This window comes from Leopardus geoffroyi, chromosome D3, assembly GCF_018350155.1.
Source record: "Leopardus geoffroyi isolate Oge1 chromosome D3, O.geoffroyi_Oge1_pat1.0, whole genome shotgun sequence".
In the NCBI taxonomy this organism is placed as follows: Eukaryota; Metazoa; Chordata; class Mammalia; order Carnivora; family Felidae; genus Leopardus; species Leopardus geoffroyi.
Window position 1 is genome coordinate 34,621,716 of NC_059339.1, and position 19,083 is coordinate 34,640,798.

Consider the following 19,083-nt stretch of genomic DNA (forward strand, 5'->3'; position numbering starts at 1 on the left):
AACAATATAGAATGTAGAAATAGATGCATTTACACATGGCGGTTTCATTTATGACACAAACAGCATATTAGATCAGTAAATAAAGATGAATTACTCAATAAACTCAGACACTTGAAATTAAAAAAAAAAAAAAAATCCCAACCTGTCTCTTTGCACCAAAATAAATTCCATTTGATCAAAAAATTTTTAATTAATGCAAAAACGCACTATTAAAGAAGCAGAGCAAAATAAAAATATAGGTAACAAATTTTATAATATGAGAGTGTGGAAGGACTTTCTAAGCAAGACATAAAATACCAAAACCACAAAAGAAAAGACTGACATATTTGACTAAATATTTTAAAATATCTGGTATGGTTTTTAAAATACAGTAAACAGGGGCGCCTGGGTGGCTCAGTCGGTTAAGAGTCCGACTTCAGCTCAGGTCATGGTCTCACAGTTCATGAGTTTAAGCCCCTTATCGGGCTCAGAGCCTGGGGCCTGCTTTGGATTCTGTCTCCCTCTCTCTCTTCCCACCCCCCCCAACTCATGCTCTGTCTCTCTCTGTCTCACAAAAATAAATAAACATTTAAAAAATTAAAAATAAAATAAAATACAGTAAACAAAGTAAAATATAAACCAACGAACTGAGGAAAATAAGTGTAATATAAATGTCAAAGGGTTTGGTTTCTTTTTTTTTTAATTAAAAAAAATTTTTAATGCTTATTTATTCTAGAGAGAGAGGGAGAAAAAGCGTTGCGCATGAGTGTGGGAGGGGCAGAGAGAGAGGGGAAACAGAATCTGAAGCAGGCTCCAGGCTCTGAGCTGTCAGCACAGAGCCCCGAACTCACAAGCCTTGAGATCATGATAGAGTAAAAGCCCAACCGACTGAGCCACCCAGGAGCCCCAGGTTTGGTTTCTTAATTTGCAAAGAGTTATCACAAATCAATAAGAAAAACAATCCAAATAAAAATGGGTAAATGATGTGAATAGGAAAAAAAAACAGTCAATAAACTTATGAAAAGATATGCATTACTAAGTAGAAATCAGAACAGGTTATCATTTTTAACTCATAATATTAGCAAAGATAAAAAAAACCCTGATGATATTCAGTGTTAAAAAGGTGTGAAAAGTCATATTCTAAACACTAAAGGGAATGTAAATTGGTACAATCTTTTGGAGGTTACTTTTGCAGTATCTTTTTAAAGATATAAACTTCATATATCTCTGACTCAACATTCCATTTCAGGTAATTATCCTACAAATAAATTTCACACATGTATATTAAAATTTTGATACAAAGACTTTACTGCAAAATATTTGTAAAAAACAAAATGAAACTATCCAAACATCTGTCATTAGGGCATGAATTAAGTAAATCATGATCTACTGTTGTGAGAGAATTCTATGTAACTCTTAAAATAAATGAGGTAGATCAATACATACTGACAGAAAAGATGGTCAACGTTTATCTCTAGGTGAAAAAGGCAGGAAAGTAATATTTGCATATGCATAGACCATATCTAGAAAAGTACATAAGAAACATAAGACATTTCCGGAGAAATGTAGTCTTTTCACTTTTCCTTTTGTATCTTTCTGTACCATTTTTATTCTTTACAAGTATGTATTAAGGTTAGTCATTAAAAAGAACTTTAACGAAGAAGGGTCTTGAAAAAGTTTTCTTCATAGGAAGGTTTTCTTCATTAAGAACAGGAACAATATTTTGAAAATTTGCCAGAACTGCTTTTAAACACCCTTGAGCACCTTATTTATCTACAACTAACAATGCTTCCTATTTAATTAATTGATTAAAATGGGCCTCCGTGGGGGCGCCTGCGTGGCTCAATCCGTTAAGCGTCTGACTTCGGCCCAGGTCATCATCTCGCAGTTCGTGAGTTCGAGCCTCGAATCGGATTCTGTGCTTCAGATTCTGTGTCTCCCTCTCTCTCTGCCTCGTCCTCGCTCACTCTCTCCCTCAAAAATGAATAAACATTTAAAAAAAATTTTTTTTTAAATAGGCTTCCAACCTCTTTCATATCCCAGCAAACACAGAAAATGGTATTAGTTGTCTAGCATTGGACAAAGGGACACAGGTGGCTGCAGCCTGCCCAGCCCCACCTGCCAAGGCCAGCCTCCGAGTCCCTGCACCCCTGTGACCCAATGGCAGCCCCTGCCCACCAACTGGGAGACCCCTGTCCTAGGAGCATAGGAAGTTTTATTAAATACCACTTTAAGATAATTACTTTAAAATAATGCAGATCCTTCGGTTAGTATGTTATGATAAAAACAAGCAAAAATACAGTTGACCTTTGAACAACACAGGTGTGAACTATGCAGGTCCATTCACACACAGATTCTCTTCAGTAAAGACACTACAGTACTGTAAATGCATTTTCTCTTCTTTATAATTTTCTTAATAACATTTTCTTTTGTCTAAAGCTAGAGAAACTTTAGTACTATTATTGTAACAATTCAGTATATAATACACACAGAACGTGTTCATCGACTATGTTCTTGGTAAGGCTTTTGGTCAACAGTGGGCTATTAGTATTTCAGTCTCGAGGGAGTCAAAAATTATGCACAAATTTTTGACTGCAGGGGGTCGGCACCCCTAACCTCCACATCGTTCTCGAGTCAACTGTAACATCATGGTGTTAGAAGTCAGGCGAACAGGTTAGTTTTCTTTCTTTCTTTTTTGCTTTTCTTTTTTCTTTTCTTCTTTCTTGTCTCTTTGACGGCTAATGTCAGGAAGGAGGAACAGGGTGGGCTTCTGGAGGACTGGCCCACACTCTGTTTCTGGATCTGCGTGTCTGTATGGATCTATTCAATTTGTGAGAATCCGTTCGTTCACCATATGGAAGATCTGTGCACCTTTTTTGTATGAATATTATACTTCGATATAAAAACTTAAAGAGTATATGATAAACTTGGTCAAGTTAGTAAAAATAATGCAATATGTTTCTACAATATCATATACTAAGTCAAAAGCTATTACTTAGCACTTATGCCTTGCAGGTCGCATAACAGAGAAGATTAAAGAAAACTTCCAAATTGGAATCCTCTCACGGAAACCATTTAAACTCCCCTAAGCCTTGAGGTTATCAGGATGTCAAATGGTTCACTGTGGAAGAGGTAAAAGAATTTTCTGAATCTGATATGCCAGGCGGGATTGATTCCCTGTCAGAAGGGTTACGTATGCAAGGCGTCAGCATTTTCCAACAGAGGAAACTGAGCCCCGGAAGTTACGTGATTTGCTACCATCATCGAGTTAGTTAAGTGGCAAAGCCAGGAAAGGTACTCCCGTCTGCCTACCCAGAGGCTTATGCACGCTCAGCAGTGCCGCCTGGCAGGAGGCCGGCACAGCTGTGATGACAGTTGTACTGGCAGACCTAGAAACTTCTAACATCTAACAGGCCCCACCAATCGAGCAGGTTGGCCTTCCTGATTGACTGATCTCTGCAAACTGACATTCCTGACAGAGCGCTTACTATGCACCCAAAGGGAGAGTTAAAGGAATAAAAGGAGCAAAGTAAAACGCTGCTTCCTGGACGGGTGAGCTGGGAAACGCAGAAAAGGTCAGAAAGCCTGGCTCAGGGCCGCTCCCCACACACAGCCAGCCTCTGGACCCTGAGCAAAGCATTCAACACCCTACGCCTCAGTCTCTCACACCTGCAAATCAGGGACAGGAGGCATACTGCATTCGCAGACCGCACACGACAACCACACCAGGTGCTGTTGCTGTGCTGTCGATGTCGCTGTGCGTTAGAGCTGCTGGGGATGCATTAGGACCTCCCTGCCGTCATCAAGACCCTGACACTGCACTTCGCCTTTTCGTGTTAATACATTCCCGGAAGTGAGAATCAGTCCTCCCAAAACACCTGGCCAGGACCTTGACATGGCGGTCTGCCTCCCTTTCTTCCACGGAAGTACTTCAAACCTGGTTCAATTATTATTAGTGTTTAAACACAATACTTTTAAAAAATATTTTCTAAAGTTTATTTATTTTGAGAGAGAAGAGAGAGAGCATGCACAAGTGGAGAAGGGGCAGAGAGAGAGAGAGGGGGAAAGAGAGAATCCAAGCAGGCTCCACACTGTCAGGACACAACTGGACGCAGGGCTCAGTCCCACGAGTCATGAGATCATGACCTGAGCTGAGATCAAGAGTCGGTGGCTTAACAGACTGGGCCACCCAGGCGCCCCCAAAACACCTTGTATTTTCTAGTAATTCCATTCTATCGAACCAGTGGTGCTCTGCTGTAAAGAAGTAATTTGTGACTAATAACAACTAAGGTTTGTGGCACAGCAAAGTAGTTAAGCGCACCGAGTTCTGGGGTCACACAAAGCTACTTCTAATCAGTGGAGCCTCACTTATTAGCAGAGAGTGTTTGTTCATGTTACTAACCCCTGAGCTTTCGTCTCATCAGCAAGGTGGGGATAATAATACAACTCACCCTTACAAGTCCCAAAATACCATAATGTATATAGAGCACTTACTCAGTGGGGGAGACTAAAGATGGCCACAGATTCTTGCCATTACTCCCATTAAGAGGTAGAGTGCAAATCTCCTCCCTTTGCTTCTAGGCGGGCCTTGGTGACTTGCTCCATCAATTACATATGGCAGAAATGACATTCTGGGATCGGTGAGGCTAGGTCACAAGAAGCTTCCGCCCAAAGCTCATGAACACTCCCTCTGGACACAGCCAGCCCCCATGTGACACGGCTGCCTACCCTGAGACTCTAGGTTATGAAGAAGCCCAAGGTAACTGCATGGAGAGGCCACATGGAAGGAGACACTTGGGTAGCCCCAGCTAGTCCAGCCATCCCAGCCGAGGCACCAGACACGTGACTGACCCAGCCTGCAGATGGCTCCAGCCCCGGCCAGCATCCGACTGAAACAGCAAGGAAACCCCAGGCAAGGGCTGCCCTCTGAGCCCAGTCAAACCACAGAACTGTGAAAAAAATAACGCACTGTTCTTTTAAGCTACAAAGTGTGGGGTAGTTTGTTATACGGGAACGGATAACTGAGACACTCAGATGGTGTGTGGCACATGAGTTACACTCAGTACGTGGCAGCTGTTGGGATTACGGAGATACTCATACACCAGACTCAGGCTCAACCGTATAGCAACATCCTTCTTAATCGAAGGCATTCTGAAGTACTTTCTTGATTGGGGACGAATGGATTGTGTTTTGGTTTCAGCTCCAGGACTCTGTACCAATCTTGCTCAACTATTACTGACCCTGCAGGGATTGGAGCAGGGGCAATTATAAATTCTTGTAGTGCCTGTAAGGAGGAAGCCAAGCACGTACGAAGAAGCAGGCAGAGTGTAGCTACCCTGCTCAAAAGCGAGGACGAGGATGTGCACATGTGGTTAGCTGTGACACAACAGTGGTGATTCACAAGCCACAAGTGCAGGGCTGACGGAAGTGAAATGTCCAATAACTCAATTCACATTAACAGCAGCAACATACTCAAATCAGTAAATCATACAATCAAAAGGTTAGCAACCATATTTTAAAAATATGTCTATTTTTATTGTACATTAGGTTACATTACTAAGATTAACTCATGAGGTGGCAATCTACAAATAATACAATTCATCTTTTTAAATAAGTATCTTTCTTCTGAAAACGTATAGACTGTATTTATTACTAGTTCCTTTTAAACCGAATTATTCTGGAAGGTCTTTATTTTATTTTATCTTATTTTGAATTTTTTTATTAACACTCATTTAGTTTTTGAGAGTCGGAGAGAGACAGAGCACAGGCAGGGGAGGTGCAGAGAGAGGGAGACACAGAATTGGAAGCAGGCTCCAGGCTCTGAGCTGTCAGCACAGAGCCCGATGCGGGACTCGAACCCACGAACCGTGAGATCATGACCCGAGCCGAGGCCGGTCGCTTAACCGACTGAGCCACCCAGGCACCCCTATTTTTTTTTTTTTTTGGAAGATCTTTAAATGACTGAGTTCATGACTCCCATGTCTATATAAATAATGCTTTTATGAGAAGAACGTTCTTTAAAAAGCCTAATGCATTCTTTGCTTTATTTAGCCACATACCCTCTGAGGCTTCGACACAATCCAGGTATCCCTGGGAAGGTCTAGGATTATCAAGGCTGTCCGTGGCCTGCGTCACATCAAAAAAAGGAGCAAGACAGTTGAGGCCTTACTCCCCTAGGAATAGCACCCTAGGCCAGCACTGGGCACAGCTCAACACACACACCTCCACGTCGCAACAGGCATGCCCAGGGACCCTGATTCCTGGAAATACAGCCTCCTTTTCCACAGTCCTGCCAACATACTTCATGAAGGACAACAGCTTCCATTAGCCCACAGCCAACCTCAGCGGTCAGAGTAGTTTTTCTCAGGCCCTTTGAAGACTCCATAGGCTTTTTTAAGGGGAAAAGCAATCCCATGGATCCTAAGGTAAACATTAACGACGGAGTAAATACATACAAATAATAAACGTACACACAAACTGCTTATGCTATTCTGAAACCACAAAATAAAGGTAAACATATTAATTAAATACAAATCAAACTCCAAAGCCAACAACATTCAGATGAGTATCCATCTCCTGTGATGGATGATGCTGCTCTGTTTAACTGAAACAGGAGGTCAGCGTGCTGTTACCATGTGATGGTGTAATTCTCTCCTACTCCACACATAATCTGTCAGCAAAGGGTTTGCTTCTACCTTCAAACAACCCACGCAGGACCCCGTGCACCGCTGAGGCTGCCGCGCCCTGGTAGAAATCACCACGACCTGGTCTTCTGCCAGTCCCCTGCCTGCGGACCACCCTCCACGCAGCAGCTGCGACCATCCACATAAAAGGGAGGTTAGACCTTGGCTACTGCTCTGCCCAAGACCTTCAACAGCACCCCCTGCCCACCAGAGGCCCAGGAAATGCCACAGTTCCCAACCTGCCCACCAGACGCCATGGGCTCAGGCCCCAAACCGCCTCCTGCTTCCTTCCCAGTGATCACTGTGCTCCGGCCCCACTGGGCCACCCGCCGGCACACAAACTCACCAGGCGTGCCCCTCCCACCCCAGCCCTGGGGTCCCCTCTGCCAGCTCAGGAATACTGCCTCTGTGTCTTTACTCAAGGGCCTTCCTCAAGCCCCTACTTAACCACCCCCTAACCAGCCTTCCCAGTGCGCCCACCTGCCTTCTCTCCATAGCACCTATCACCATCTGCCGTACTAGGTATTTACAAGCAGTAGCCACTCCTGCTGGATGTCCGCTCCACAAGGTCAGGACCGTGGGTCTGATTTGTTACCTGCTGTATGCCCAAGCCCTTGAACAGTGCCTGGAAAATATCTGTCACCTGTGCTGCAGGGTCACTTGGTCTTCACGTGGCCTCACGCATTCATTATCTCTGTACTCTGCCTCCATTCTTATCTCATTAGCCAGCTTTTATGGGCACCGAAGCTGTGACACGGTTTTGCCACACGGTGATCACCCTGAAGATCCACGATGTACTTTTATCTATTTTTTTAAAGAACAGCATTGAAATGAACGGGCACAGAAAACTACAGACCCCACGGGACAGAATGACAGACCCGCTACTTTCCGAAACCCCATCTTGAGAAACCCTAGATTCGGGAACGGTGGGGAAGGCAGAGTTGTTGCGGCTGAAGTGGTCACCATGAGGCCAAATAATGACGCGCACAGTGTGACCTGAGAAGCCACTCGAGTGTCTGTCCTGTTGATGACAGAGCTGGCATGCCACAGCTTTCAGGCACAACCTTCACGTTTCAAGGACCTCTCACAGTCTGACCCACATTACTTTCCGGTTTTATTATCAATTTGTCAGTTATTTCCAGTAACAACCAAACGGATCTCTACCCGTCAAACATCTCCTTGGCCCTGCAAGAAGTTTTTATAGGTTTTAAATTAATTACACAAGCAATGCGTGCTCATTAAATAAACCAATGAAGAGAAAGAAGTTATTTATAAGTGCAAATTAGTCCCTGCCCCACGGGGATAACCACTTGACAAATGAGTCTCTTTAGAACCTTTTCCTGTCAGTGGATGTGTATGGTAAGCATCGCCTCTCCCACTCACTCCCCACCACTTCCCTCCTCTGCGCTGGGCCAACGTGGCTCAGCAGCGGGCACCCACATGCCCTCCCTGGCCTCTCCCAAACTCCTTGGCCCTTCCTTGGAAACATCAGGCAACGAAGCATCATGTGACATCCCGCAGGGTCGCCTGGGGTTGTTTCCCATGTGCGCCCTATCACACCAAGTACATTGCTGGAGCGTAAACCTCAAGGACATCGTCCCTTCCTCTCTTGGAAACTGTTCTATGCGCCTACAGCCTCCCAGCCATGCAGCAAGCTCCATTCATCTCTCAAGGCACAGGGCTCTCAGTTAAACCCTCATTTACTATGAAAAATAAGCCCACTGCCCCAAACAAAGGAGGGTCGTGGAGACTCAGAGGACAGTGAAGGGAGGCTTTAATCAACATTCTTGGAAGAGCGGATGTCTGATGGACAGGCACACTCGGGGCAGTTACAGCAGGCAATTTACCTCCTAGTGTGCAAGTCCCTCCCCTGATTCCTCATTGGCTGAGTACTACAGACATTACAGCCTTACCCGGAAGTTGCCTATGCCCACGTAAGGCAAAAAGTAGTCTGATGGGAACAACTGTACATTCCTTGAGGTGCCACAGACTTCAGTTCTTTGGGGCATGCTCACTGTGGAGCACATGAAAAACAAGCCCACGGAATGGAGAAGGGAAGAAGAACCAGGAAGTGAAGGGTCTAAGGGTTTGGGACTCCACTGGGCGGAGGTGGGGGGAGTCGTACCTATTTCCAATAGGTTTTAAACCTACTGTTAACTAGACAGCACAGCTTTTATTTGGTATTTCTGAAAATGAATCATCTCACTTCTCGCATTTACTTTATACAGATCCCTGTTTGCCAGCATTACTCTCCAAAGGGTAAAGCTGGCCGGGTTTTCTGGTCTATCCTGGCAGCAGAAGGGAAGGTCACCGGGATCGGCTCAGCATACACTCCCCACTCAGCAGTGGGGGAGCAAGTGAAGAGCAGGCTAGAAACATTCCCTCTGTGAGCTAAGCCCTAGATGCCTCTTTCAAGAAGGACAGTCTGATGATTCATCGATGAGAAGTGGGGAGAATAAGAAAACAAATGAAGACGATGGGAGAAAATGATCCTGCAGGGCAGGAAAGGACAGAGACAACGGAAAAAACACAGAGCAGGACAGTGAGCTTGATGTCGACCATAAAATTACAAGTGGTCATCTGAACATAACACCAGAGACAAGGAAAGAACAGGAGTTGCAAGATGGGGAACAGGAGGTGAAGGAGGGCAGGTAGGACGATTTCCTCATACCCACAGGATTTCCAGCTAACGACAGGAAACAAGACTGTGGCAAGTTTGTACAATTATATGTCATTATAAAGAAATGAGGCTCAAGGCGTCATCCTGGATCCCTCATCTTTGCGATCACAAATGAAAATTTATCACTTCACTAATCAATCATTGTCCCACCTCATAATTAGATTCAAAATTTAATTAAGATGAGCATGTGTTGGGGCGCCTGGGTGGCTCAGTCGGTTAAGCGGCCGACGTTGGCTCAGGTCATGATCTCGCGGTCCGTGAGTTCGAGCCCCGCGTCGGGCTCTGTGCTGACAGCTCAGAGCCTGGAGCCTGCTTCGGATTCTGTGTCTCCCTCTCTCTCTGACCCTCCCCCGTTCATGCTCTGTCTCTGTCTCAAAAATAAATAAACATTAAAAAAAAAAAAGATGAGCATGTGTTACTTCATAATGAAGAAAACAGCTCTTCAGAAGATTATTATGGAAAAGGTTAGAAAATTTTTCGCTTCTGAAATGAGAGGTAAGGCCATGAAATATGTAGGATAGATGCTATGCTTTCTTTTTTTAAAAAAAAAAAGACTTTTTAAAAATGATTATTAGAGACAGAGAGAGAGCACGAGCAGGAGAGAGAGGGGGGAAAAGGAGGAAAGAATCTCAGGCAGCCTCCATGCTCAGCATGGAGCCCAATGCAGGGCTTGATCCCAGGACCCTGGGATCATGACCTGAGCTGAAATCAAGAACCAGACGCTCAACAGACTGAGGTATCCAGGCACCCCCCAAAAAGACTTTCTTAATTAAGCTTGCATAAATCTAAATACCCTGGCTAATAGTCTGACCAGAAAAAAACAAAAAACAAAACTTGCCCTTTGCCATCAGAGGGCAAGTGGGCAAGTTCTAAGTGATACTCTTCATGCACAGGTGTGTGCGTGGGTGTCTCTCTCCCCCGCCCATCTCCCCCCACCTTCCCTACTCTTGTCTTTCTTTCTCTGTCCCTGAACCAGCTCTTCCTCTCTCTCCCTCCCTTTCAGGGAAATCTTTGATAGAGGCACCTTTTAGGACTAGGCATTCTATCTGCAGATCCCAGTTAGAATACTGACTCCATGAGAGAAGAAAGGAAGTGATACTGGATAATGCAGGTATCTTTTTCTTCTAGAAAAGCAAATACTGTTGATAAAAAGAGATCCAGCTCTCTGCTACCCTTTGCAAAGCAGAGAAAATAGGAGGGAACCAATTTCCCCTATATTCTGTTGGCTCTCCAACAGGGCTCATTCAAATTCTGGTAATCCAGCTCTTCCAGGAGCCTCCCAGGGAACTGAAAGCAGCCTAGCCTACCTTCTGGGTTAAATCCTGAGCGAGCAGAAGGTTCATGACCTCCAGAGAAGTCAGAGCAGGTCTGAGGTATTCGAAGCAAGGAAATAGATCAGGAAAAGATTCGTCGAAACAGAAGATTCCACAGTGAGAAACCCATTCAGTGACCCCGATGTTCAGTCCCTCTTTTCTTTTCCTTATTTCAGCTGACAAAGAGTTAGACATCAAGAGAGACAACTCTGGTTCCTCAGGACCTACTCAACTCTCAGCAGCTCAGTGGTCACACCATGTGACTCAAGTCACAAAACCGAAGTCAAACCCCAGGTAAAGCAGGAGCCCCATCTGGTCTCTGACAGAGACAGAGCTTCCTCACCACCACCCTACCAACCTGCTCCTCCCCTCCTGGAGCTCCTGTGCCCCTCCCCCAGCTCTGGGCCACATCTGCTTTTCCATATAACACTTACCGCCTTCTAACCAGCCAGAGAATCTGTTTTCCCATCTTTCTGCTAAAACGTAAGCTCCATAAGGTCAAAGCCCTTTGTTTTGCTCAGACATACCACTGCCTGGCACTTGTAGGAGCTAAGAGATAATTTGTTGAATGAGTGCCATAAAGGTAAGTGGGAAAGAAAACTGTAATATACACGAGCACATAAAAAATAAGACCATTCAACATCAAGTATGTTGTCTGCTCACCAACATGCATAACCCAGAAGAAGCAACGAGGTGGCAACTAGAAAAATTGAGGCCTTGGGACTTTCTACAAGATAAGTGGCCTGGATTCGTGGCAGAAAAAAGGAGGGGAACTGTTTTAGATGAGGGACATGACAAGCAAATGTAGTACATGGTCTCCGTGGATTTCTTAAACAGCTATCAAGGTCATTTGGGGACAACTGGAAACTCTGAGTATGAACTACATACACGATACCATTATATCTGTGTTCAGTTCTGGGCATTACAGTTGTGAAGGAGAACATCCTTTCTTCTAAAAGATACATAATTATATAGGAGTCAAGTGTCATAATGTCTGCAATTTACTTTCAGAGGGTTCAGGGAAAAAATACATTAGAGAGGGAAAGAGATAAAAAGCAAGAGATTGGCAAGATGTTATTCCCACTGAATCTAGGGGAGAGACTTACAGGCATTCGTTGCTCTGCTCTTTCAAATGTTTTGTGAGTTTGAGACGTTTCAAAATAAAAGAAGGGAAAGAGGGAGTTAAAAATAAAAGACCCCATTCTAGGGAGGTAGTGGGGTCAACAAGACGGTGGTCAGCCCAGGAGTGGAAGGGCTGTGCTCCCTGCCTCCCTCACTTTCCAGTCACCTCAGCCCTCCAGAAAATACCATGAGAACCAGAGTCCCACCTGCTCTCCCCAAGGCCTGAAGTCCACACCCACTTTCCATTCTTGTCAAAGCCCTGTGTGTTCTTTGAGGCACTCTTCAAATCCTTCCTTCTTGGAGATACCTTCCCAGATTCCTCCTTTCCCAGCCCCCCTGTATTCAATTTAACTTCCTTGTCTCCCGCTGTACCATGTGACAGGATCCCACTCATCGCCATGGCCACGAATGTTAGTTCCTGTGCACGTGCCTGTCTTCCCTGCCCGACCAGGAACCTCTCCATCACCAGCAGGGACCAGAACCCCGTCTTCCCTGTCTTCTGCCTCCAGCAGAATTAGCCCAGCAGGCAGTCAAAACAGACGTGGTGCAAAAACTTTCTACCCCTCACCTGTCCTCACGTCTAATAAGACGGACGGCGGTCAGTACGTATCATAATCTTACTGTATTCCTTCTGCTGTGCTTGGCTCTGTGGTAAGTGCCGTCACGGGAATACAAGTGATGTCATTTAGGTCACTGCTTTTGTGTCCACATCCCAGGAAAGGTAGAGGGCTTCCAAGACAAGGCTCATGGCTGTCCTACCTACCTGCAGCCACCCACAGCAGCTCCTGGCATGAAAGAATCACTAGATAGATGGTGAGCGGTTGAACGGATGAATGCCTATTCCATTTTCAAGCACGTATTGGAAATTGTAAAAATAAAGACAAATCAAAGTGTAGTATCTGCAGAGACAGGCAAGACCTAAAAGTAATCTAACTTGTTGGACGCAATTAAATGTGAAGACCCTTTGTAACTCGCGAGCTCAAAATCTTTTTGTGCCCTAGCATCTTAGAAAGTAAAGTTTTATATTTTCCAATGGCAATGGGCTTGGAGCAGTCCCGAGGGATACGACAGACACATTCATGAGAACAGTGACCCCGGGCCAGGGGAAAGGGTGGGGGCCACATGCCTCACAAGGGATGGGAAGGGACCACAAGAAGTCTGAAAGTGCCTGCAAGTGACTCTGACGCATATCCCAGGGAGCACTGAGCTCAGAAGGCTGAGAGGGAGATGTAGCCATTGTTGACCCTGAAGAAAAAAGGAACAAAGAGACCCTGGCGGAGTCCATCGACCCCGGTGGGTGCTCGGTGTTATCATACGCTGGGCGCTCCCAGAAGACATCCCACTACGTCATTCATATTTATTTTCAACCCAGTACCACGCTTTCCACAAAGGGTTCAATTTAATACAGGAATCAGGTTTGGTAAGAAACAGATTAGATTTCTAGCCTCTCTACATCCTCCCCCACCAACCCCCCACACCCCAAGAAATGGGGTTTCTGGGAAAAAATGAAAATGAGTTATGTTAGAATCTCTTGGAAAGCAAGTCGGATGAGTGCCTGGCCCAATCCTCCCTGTCCTACGCATTCCATCCTTCCACGATGACCCAACCAGACGCACCTAGTCTTATGAATGCTTTCGGTGATGGAGTGCTCACTATCACTCAAAGTAGCCCATTTGAGGGTCCATAGCTCTGACTGATCTGCTTATCTGTCCCACCCTTGGGTCCTAGAGCCTCTGGGGATCACACAGTCCCCTCACGGGAAGGCCCTGCACACAGCTGAGGTCTCTGCTGCCCAGATGCCACACCAATCCCAGGTGTTTGCTCTGTGATGAACCATCACCCGGATCCTAGCAGAAAGATGAGCACCAAGCTCCTTACCAGAAGCAGGGACACCCTCAGCTGTGTTTTAACCATGCCACTCAAGCTGTTGAGGAAGTGGCAGAAATCTCTAAACTGTCGTCAAGACAACCAAAGCCCAAATATAAATCTCTTTGGGATTCCATCCGGAAGCAGTTTTTAAGCATACACACCCAGAGGAAATAATAGAAGAAAAGGAAGATCCTCTCCGCCCCCTCCTCCTCCTCCTCTTCTCCCTCCTCTCCCTCTCTCTCCCCCTCCCCTTGCTTTCTGCCACGTGGTGATGTGTGTTAAAAATGCACACTGGGAAGCTTTCCACCTTTGGGGTTGGAACAGCTGCTGCCTCGATATTGTTTTTGTTAGGTTTTTTTTTTTTTTTAACATACTTCGCTCTTTTTAAGGGCATTGTTTTCAAGCTACATGTTTCATAATACTAATTCAGATTACAAAGTGGGATGATTGGCACTTTATAGACAAGAACGGGACCCACGGGTCCTGGGTGTCTCATAAGGACCCCTTTTCACCGTGTGCCCCTGGCAAGCACACCGTCCTGCGTGGCTAGCTTCCACGGCACCCTGGTTTATCCCAGGAAAGGGCATTCACAAAGGCTTAGGATAAACACGAGAAAAGCCACCCATGACAGCAACGAGAGCCAAGAATTTATAACAGGTAGCCTAAATAAACCCAATGCTCTTGAGTCCTTGGTTTGAATGCACAAAGCATTCAGGGAATGCTCCCTAGACTGCTGTTGACTCCATCTGGGAGCACTGACCAAAAGGAGCAAGACAGACATGCTGAACTTCATGGTCGTGAAAGGCACAGGTACAGGCGGAGAAGACCTGTCATCTGGCTTATTCCACCTGTTGCGAATGACCCTCCAGCTGGGAACCTCCGACCCCGCAGAGGCTGCAGACCACAGCTAAGAGGGATAAAAGTCTGCACTGCCCACACTTTGTGCCTTAAATGGGAAGTGCCTCCTCGAATAGCCACGAAACACTCAAGGCCGATGGCCGGGCACAAAAAGACTAGCCCCTCAGCCTCCCCAGTGAGACAGCCAGACTTCAGTTAGGAGCTCTGCATTCTCCATCACCTTCTCAAGGGGGCACAAAAGAAAGTGACATGACAGAGGGCATGGCTTCTAAGGTCTCAGTCCGACTGAGACTTCAGGAAGATGTCGTGGCTGAAAAACAGGAAGCTGAGTGCTAGCCATGTGTAAGACTGCCTCTAGAAAAGAGACCTCCCGACAAAGAGAACCCAAAAGAGCCCAAGGCTCCTGCTAAAGTTTTGAGGACTTTTGGCCTTGTTCTTGATTCCTTCTTTTAGTCACCGACCTGCAAGGTTCTCTCTCAAATTAAGAGAGTGAACCCAAGGTGGTTAAAATGGCTTTGAACTCACCCAAATGCTATCTCACCCAGAGAACCCCCCTATAGGAATGAGCAGCTAAGAATACAGCCTATCACATACATCTTACCCAAGACAGGCCCAGGCAAACCACAGGACCTAACAAATTTCACTCAGTGTGGGGGATAAGGTCACTGGCCCTCTGACCTAAACAAGACTAAAACCTAGAGCCACTCTCACAAAAAAGAAGGCCGCTGGGGTGCCTGGGTGGCTTAGTTGGTTAAGCATCCGACTTGGGCTCAGGTCATGATCTCACAGTTCTCGTGGGTTCGAGCCCCGCATCGGGCTCTGTGCTGACAGCCTGGAGGCTGCTTCCGATTCTGGTGTCCCTCTCTCTCTGCCCCTCCCCCACTTGTGCTCTGTCTCTCTCTGTCTCTCAAAAACAAATAAATGTAAAAATATAAATAAATAAATAAATAAATAAATAAATAAATAAAAGAAGGCCGCTGACATGGTGTTACGGGAATGATGCTTCAAAGCTTCCATCCGCCCAGAAAAACCTTCTTGCTCTGCTCTGGCAGGGCTGTGTCCTCGCAAGCCAAACTCCTACCAACAGAGCCACTGCAAAGAACCAGGGTGAGGCACGGTCTCCAGGAAGCCAACTAAAAGGATATGTTTCATTCGCAGAGATAAAAGAAAAGAAGTAAAGGGACTTCCTCCAGCTCTCTCATACACCAGGCTTACTAACTGTCACCCTGGAATCACAGGTTAGCAGGACATGGTACCCTGTATCTTAGCAGATCATCTGGTATAGTCCTCTGCCTTAAAAGGGAAGATGTTATGACATCCATTTTATAGATGAGGCAACTGAAGCACTTGCCCAGAATTGCACGGCCAGTGATCCATTTCCTTGTAGAAGGATACGGAGACTCATCCCTGAACAGTGAAAATAATTCCTGTGATGAGTAGCACTTGTGCCTCCTAAGCAGATGCCAAAGGAGAAAGCGTGGGGCGGGGGGACTTGGGGGCAGCCAAAACATCTCCTACTTCATTTACTCCCGAGGCCCATCCTGGCACACACAATACACATCAAAGTTGCTCTTGATTCCTTGGGACACATGAGGCTGGAATGACCCCTCGCAAGGAAAACACGAGATTCCCGGAATTTATGTCGAAACCATGTTGGAGAGCCCCGCAGAGGGTAAAACCCACACTGCAACACAAATAAAGGTCAGCGGAGGAAGACCGGGGCAGGATCCTTTTCCAGATCCCAGCTGGGGCTGAGCAAGGCAGGAGGGCAGGAACACTGGGTAGTTTGTGCCCAGGGTGACAGAGAAGGGAGGGCCTTTGCCAGGTCCCCTGGAATTCTAGGCGAACCGGACAATCTGGTGTGAATGACAGTGATGGAAGACAGTCGAGAACGTTGTCCAGCCAGAAGTGCCAAAGGAGCCTAGATGGAGCCTAGACACCTGGCTGGTTTGGTACAATTCAGTCCTAACCTGGGACCATTTCCTCAGTATAGGCTTTCCGTACATCCAGGACATCCGTCTTCCATCTCGACAGACCAGTGAGCCTTTCTTCTAAATAACGACGGGTCTACCCCTCTGCTGTTCTTTTTGTAGGAAATGGTTTTCTTGGGAGACCAGACTTGCCAGGGGCAGTACCCCAGGCATCCATGCCGAAGGCTGCTGAAAACACGGCTTAAAACCATCTCTTTCAAAAGAAGAAATTCTGGAATTTGGTGTGGGCACCCGAAAGGAAATGACCCTGACCATTATCTGAGCTCTCTGCCGCGGGTCTTCCAGGGCCTGCCCTGTGTCACCCGGCAGGTCTGCCCAGAGCAAAGGGCTTGGGTATTTCTGTCTTTGTTTCTGGCTTCTTTCACATTTCCTCAGACTCCTCAGAAAGACCCACTCGGGGAGGGGAAGCGCTGATAGGGGAGAACTTTCTCATCCTGCACAGAAGTTTTCGGGCGCAGTGCTCTCCAGCACTTTTCTCTTCACCTTCCACCCGGGCCATCCCCTCGCATTTTCTCGCGTCTGGCTGGGCTTTCTCTCCCACCACCCCCCCCCCAACCCTCCTCCTCCCCCTCCCCCTCCCGCTCCCCCCAAAAAGTGAATAAACCAATTGCCCCCGAGACGCAAAAAGGATCTGGAGCCTTGGCTGAGTAACTTAAAGTTTCCGCCGGAAGGAAATTATCAAAGGCGAAGGAGAAAGCCCTCGGAGGCCGGAGGGACCGCGGCGGCGGCGAGGAGCGGCGGCCGCTCTGCGTGTCCCAGCGGAGGGTCCCGCGGCGCGGCGCGGCCCGGCCCGGCCCGAGCGCGGCGGGGCCCCAGCGACTCCCGGGCGACGGGCCGGCCGCGGTGAACGAGCGCGAAGCTCCGGGGCAGGCTCGGACCCGACCCCCGCCGGGCTGGGAAAAGAGGGCGCAGTGGACTGGGGGCGCAGGGGCCGGGGGAGGGGGGGGGCACGGACGTGGGTGTCCCCGGCAGAGGGCGGCGCAGGACTCACCCCGAGAAGACACACTTTGAGCTCCCGTATCGCCATCATGTGCTCGGGGCCGGACCGGGCAGGGGCTCAGCATCCTCCGGGGCCGGGGCCGCGCCGCGCCCGCGCCCAGCCTGCGTCCTCCAGTCTCCGCCTTTCGCTCGCGGCAGCCCGCGGGCGGGACCGCCGCCGCTGCTATTTCTGGGCCGCCGGCCCCGCCGCGGTCGGTCACGTGGCCGCCGGCCGGCTCCTCCCGGGACTTCGGGTCTAACCTCGGCGGCCCCCAGCTCCCAGGAACGCCCCCAGACGGCGTCAGCCACCAGGGGGCCGCCCCCGGGACTTGCGGAGTTCTTGGCGGAGTGCCTCCCCGGTCAGACCTGCTCAGCAGCCGGACCCGCTCTGCACAGCCCCTCCGCCGTCTGCCCCTCCAGCCTCCCCCGGCTGCAGTGCCCCGTGGGGTGGAAGGAGGACAGGGTCCGCCGTGGGGAGACCCCACGGCTGGCTGCGTCCCTGAGGATTTCATTCCTCATCTCGAAGTGGATGCTGCCGGCTGACGTCCTTTATATGGGAACACTTCGAAATCGGCCTGCAGCCCCGTCGTTAACGGACACTCTAGGATCCCAGCAGAAATGAAGCCCCAGAACAGTTAACTTTGCAACCCACCTGCTCCTGCAGTTGTTCATGCCGGGGCTTCAACGTACTCCCATGCACGTCTTAACTGTCAGCCCTGAGTTCATTTTTCTATATGTAGTTGAAAATGGTTCCCGAAGCAATGGTCTCTTCCTCCCTCCAAAACAGATGTGTCCCTGTCTGAAAAAGGAAACATGCATTGCAGAGAGGAAGCTGCCTTGCTCAGTATAGAAAATGCCTGGGCAGACACCCAAGCCTCAGAAGTATAGCTAGAAATATGTAGCTCCTGGCCGATCTTCTGCAACTTTCCTTAACCAGCAAATAAAAAGAGGCTCTGGCTTGAGACAGTCAAGGAAATCTTGTGGAAACTGTCCTCTTTTCTCCATCCATAGCCCAGAGAACCACATCCACTCAGACAGCTTCACTTGTTGCTACTATATACATGTCAGCTTTTTGGACATATCCATCTGAATAATCCATTGGTATTTCAGATTGGAAATAACATTTCTTACACTTCATCCCCTGTCCCAAGCTCTCAAGCCTCTCTCCTGACTTGCTAATTTTTTTTTTTTTTTTTTTTTTTTGAGAGAGAGAGAGAGAGAGAGCACAAGCAGGGGAGGGGCAGAGAGAGAGAGGAGAACAGAGGATCTGAAGCAGGCTCCGTGCTGACAGCAGTGAGCCCATGTGGAACTCAAGCTCATGAACCATGAGATCATGACCTAAGCCGAAGTCGGGCAGTCAACTGACTGAGCCACCCAGGCACCCCTGACTTGCTAATTTTGATTAGTGACCCTTTCATTCCCCCAGCAGACCACCCACTTTCATTATCTGGTTTTGTTCCTCCTGCAGCCGTGTTGAAGCGACCTAGAACCCACGTGACCCCCTACAGTGGGGGCTTCTGAATCGATACCTCCAGAGAAAAAAAATCCTACATCTCTAGAGTCAAAACAGGCCCCCAAGCTGACAATTGGCAATTAAATTCCCCAGCGCA

At 47.6% G+C, this 19,083-nt stretch overlaps 1 protein-coding gene across 2 annotated transcripts in view; it reads right to left on the bottom strand.

The window, feature by feature from the left end:
• RAB31 (RAB31, member RAS oncogene family) overlaps window positions 1–17,765 on the bottom strand; it is a 134,100-nt gene extending 116,335 nt beyond the window's left edge. Inside the window, exon 1 of one of the 2 annotated variants that reach the window (XM_045458823.1) lies at window positions 17,487–17,765. In XM_045458823.1, coding sequence (XP_045314779.1) covers window positions 17,487–17,525 — 39 coding nt within the window. In that variant the 5' untranslated portion in view covers window positions 17,526–17,765. The remainder of the gene's footprint in view (window positions 1–17,486) is intronic. The other variant, XM_045458822.1, reaches the window with a different exon arrangement.
• Window positions 17,766–19,083: the final 1,318 nt, after the last annotated feature.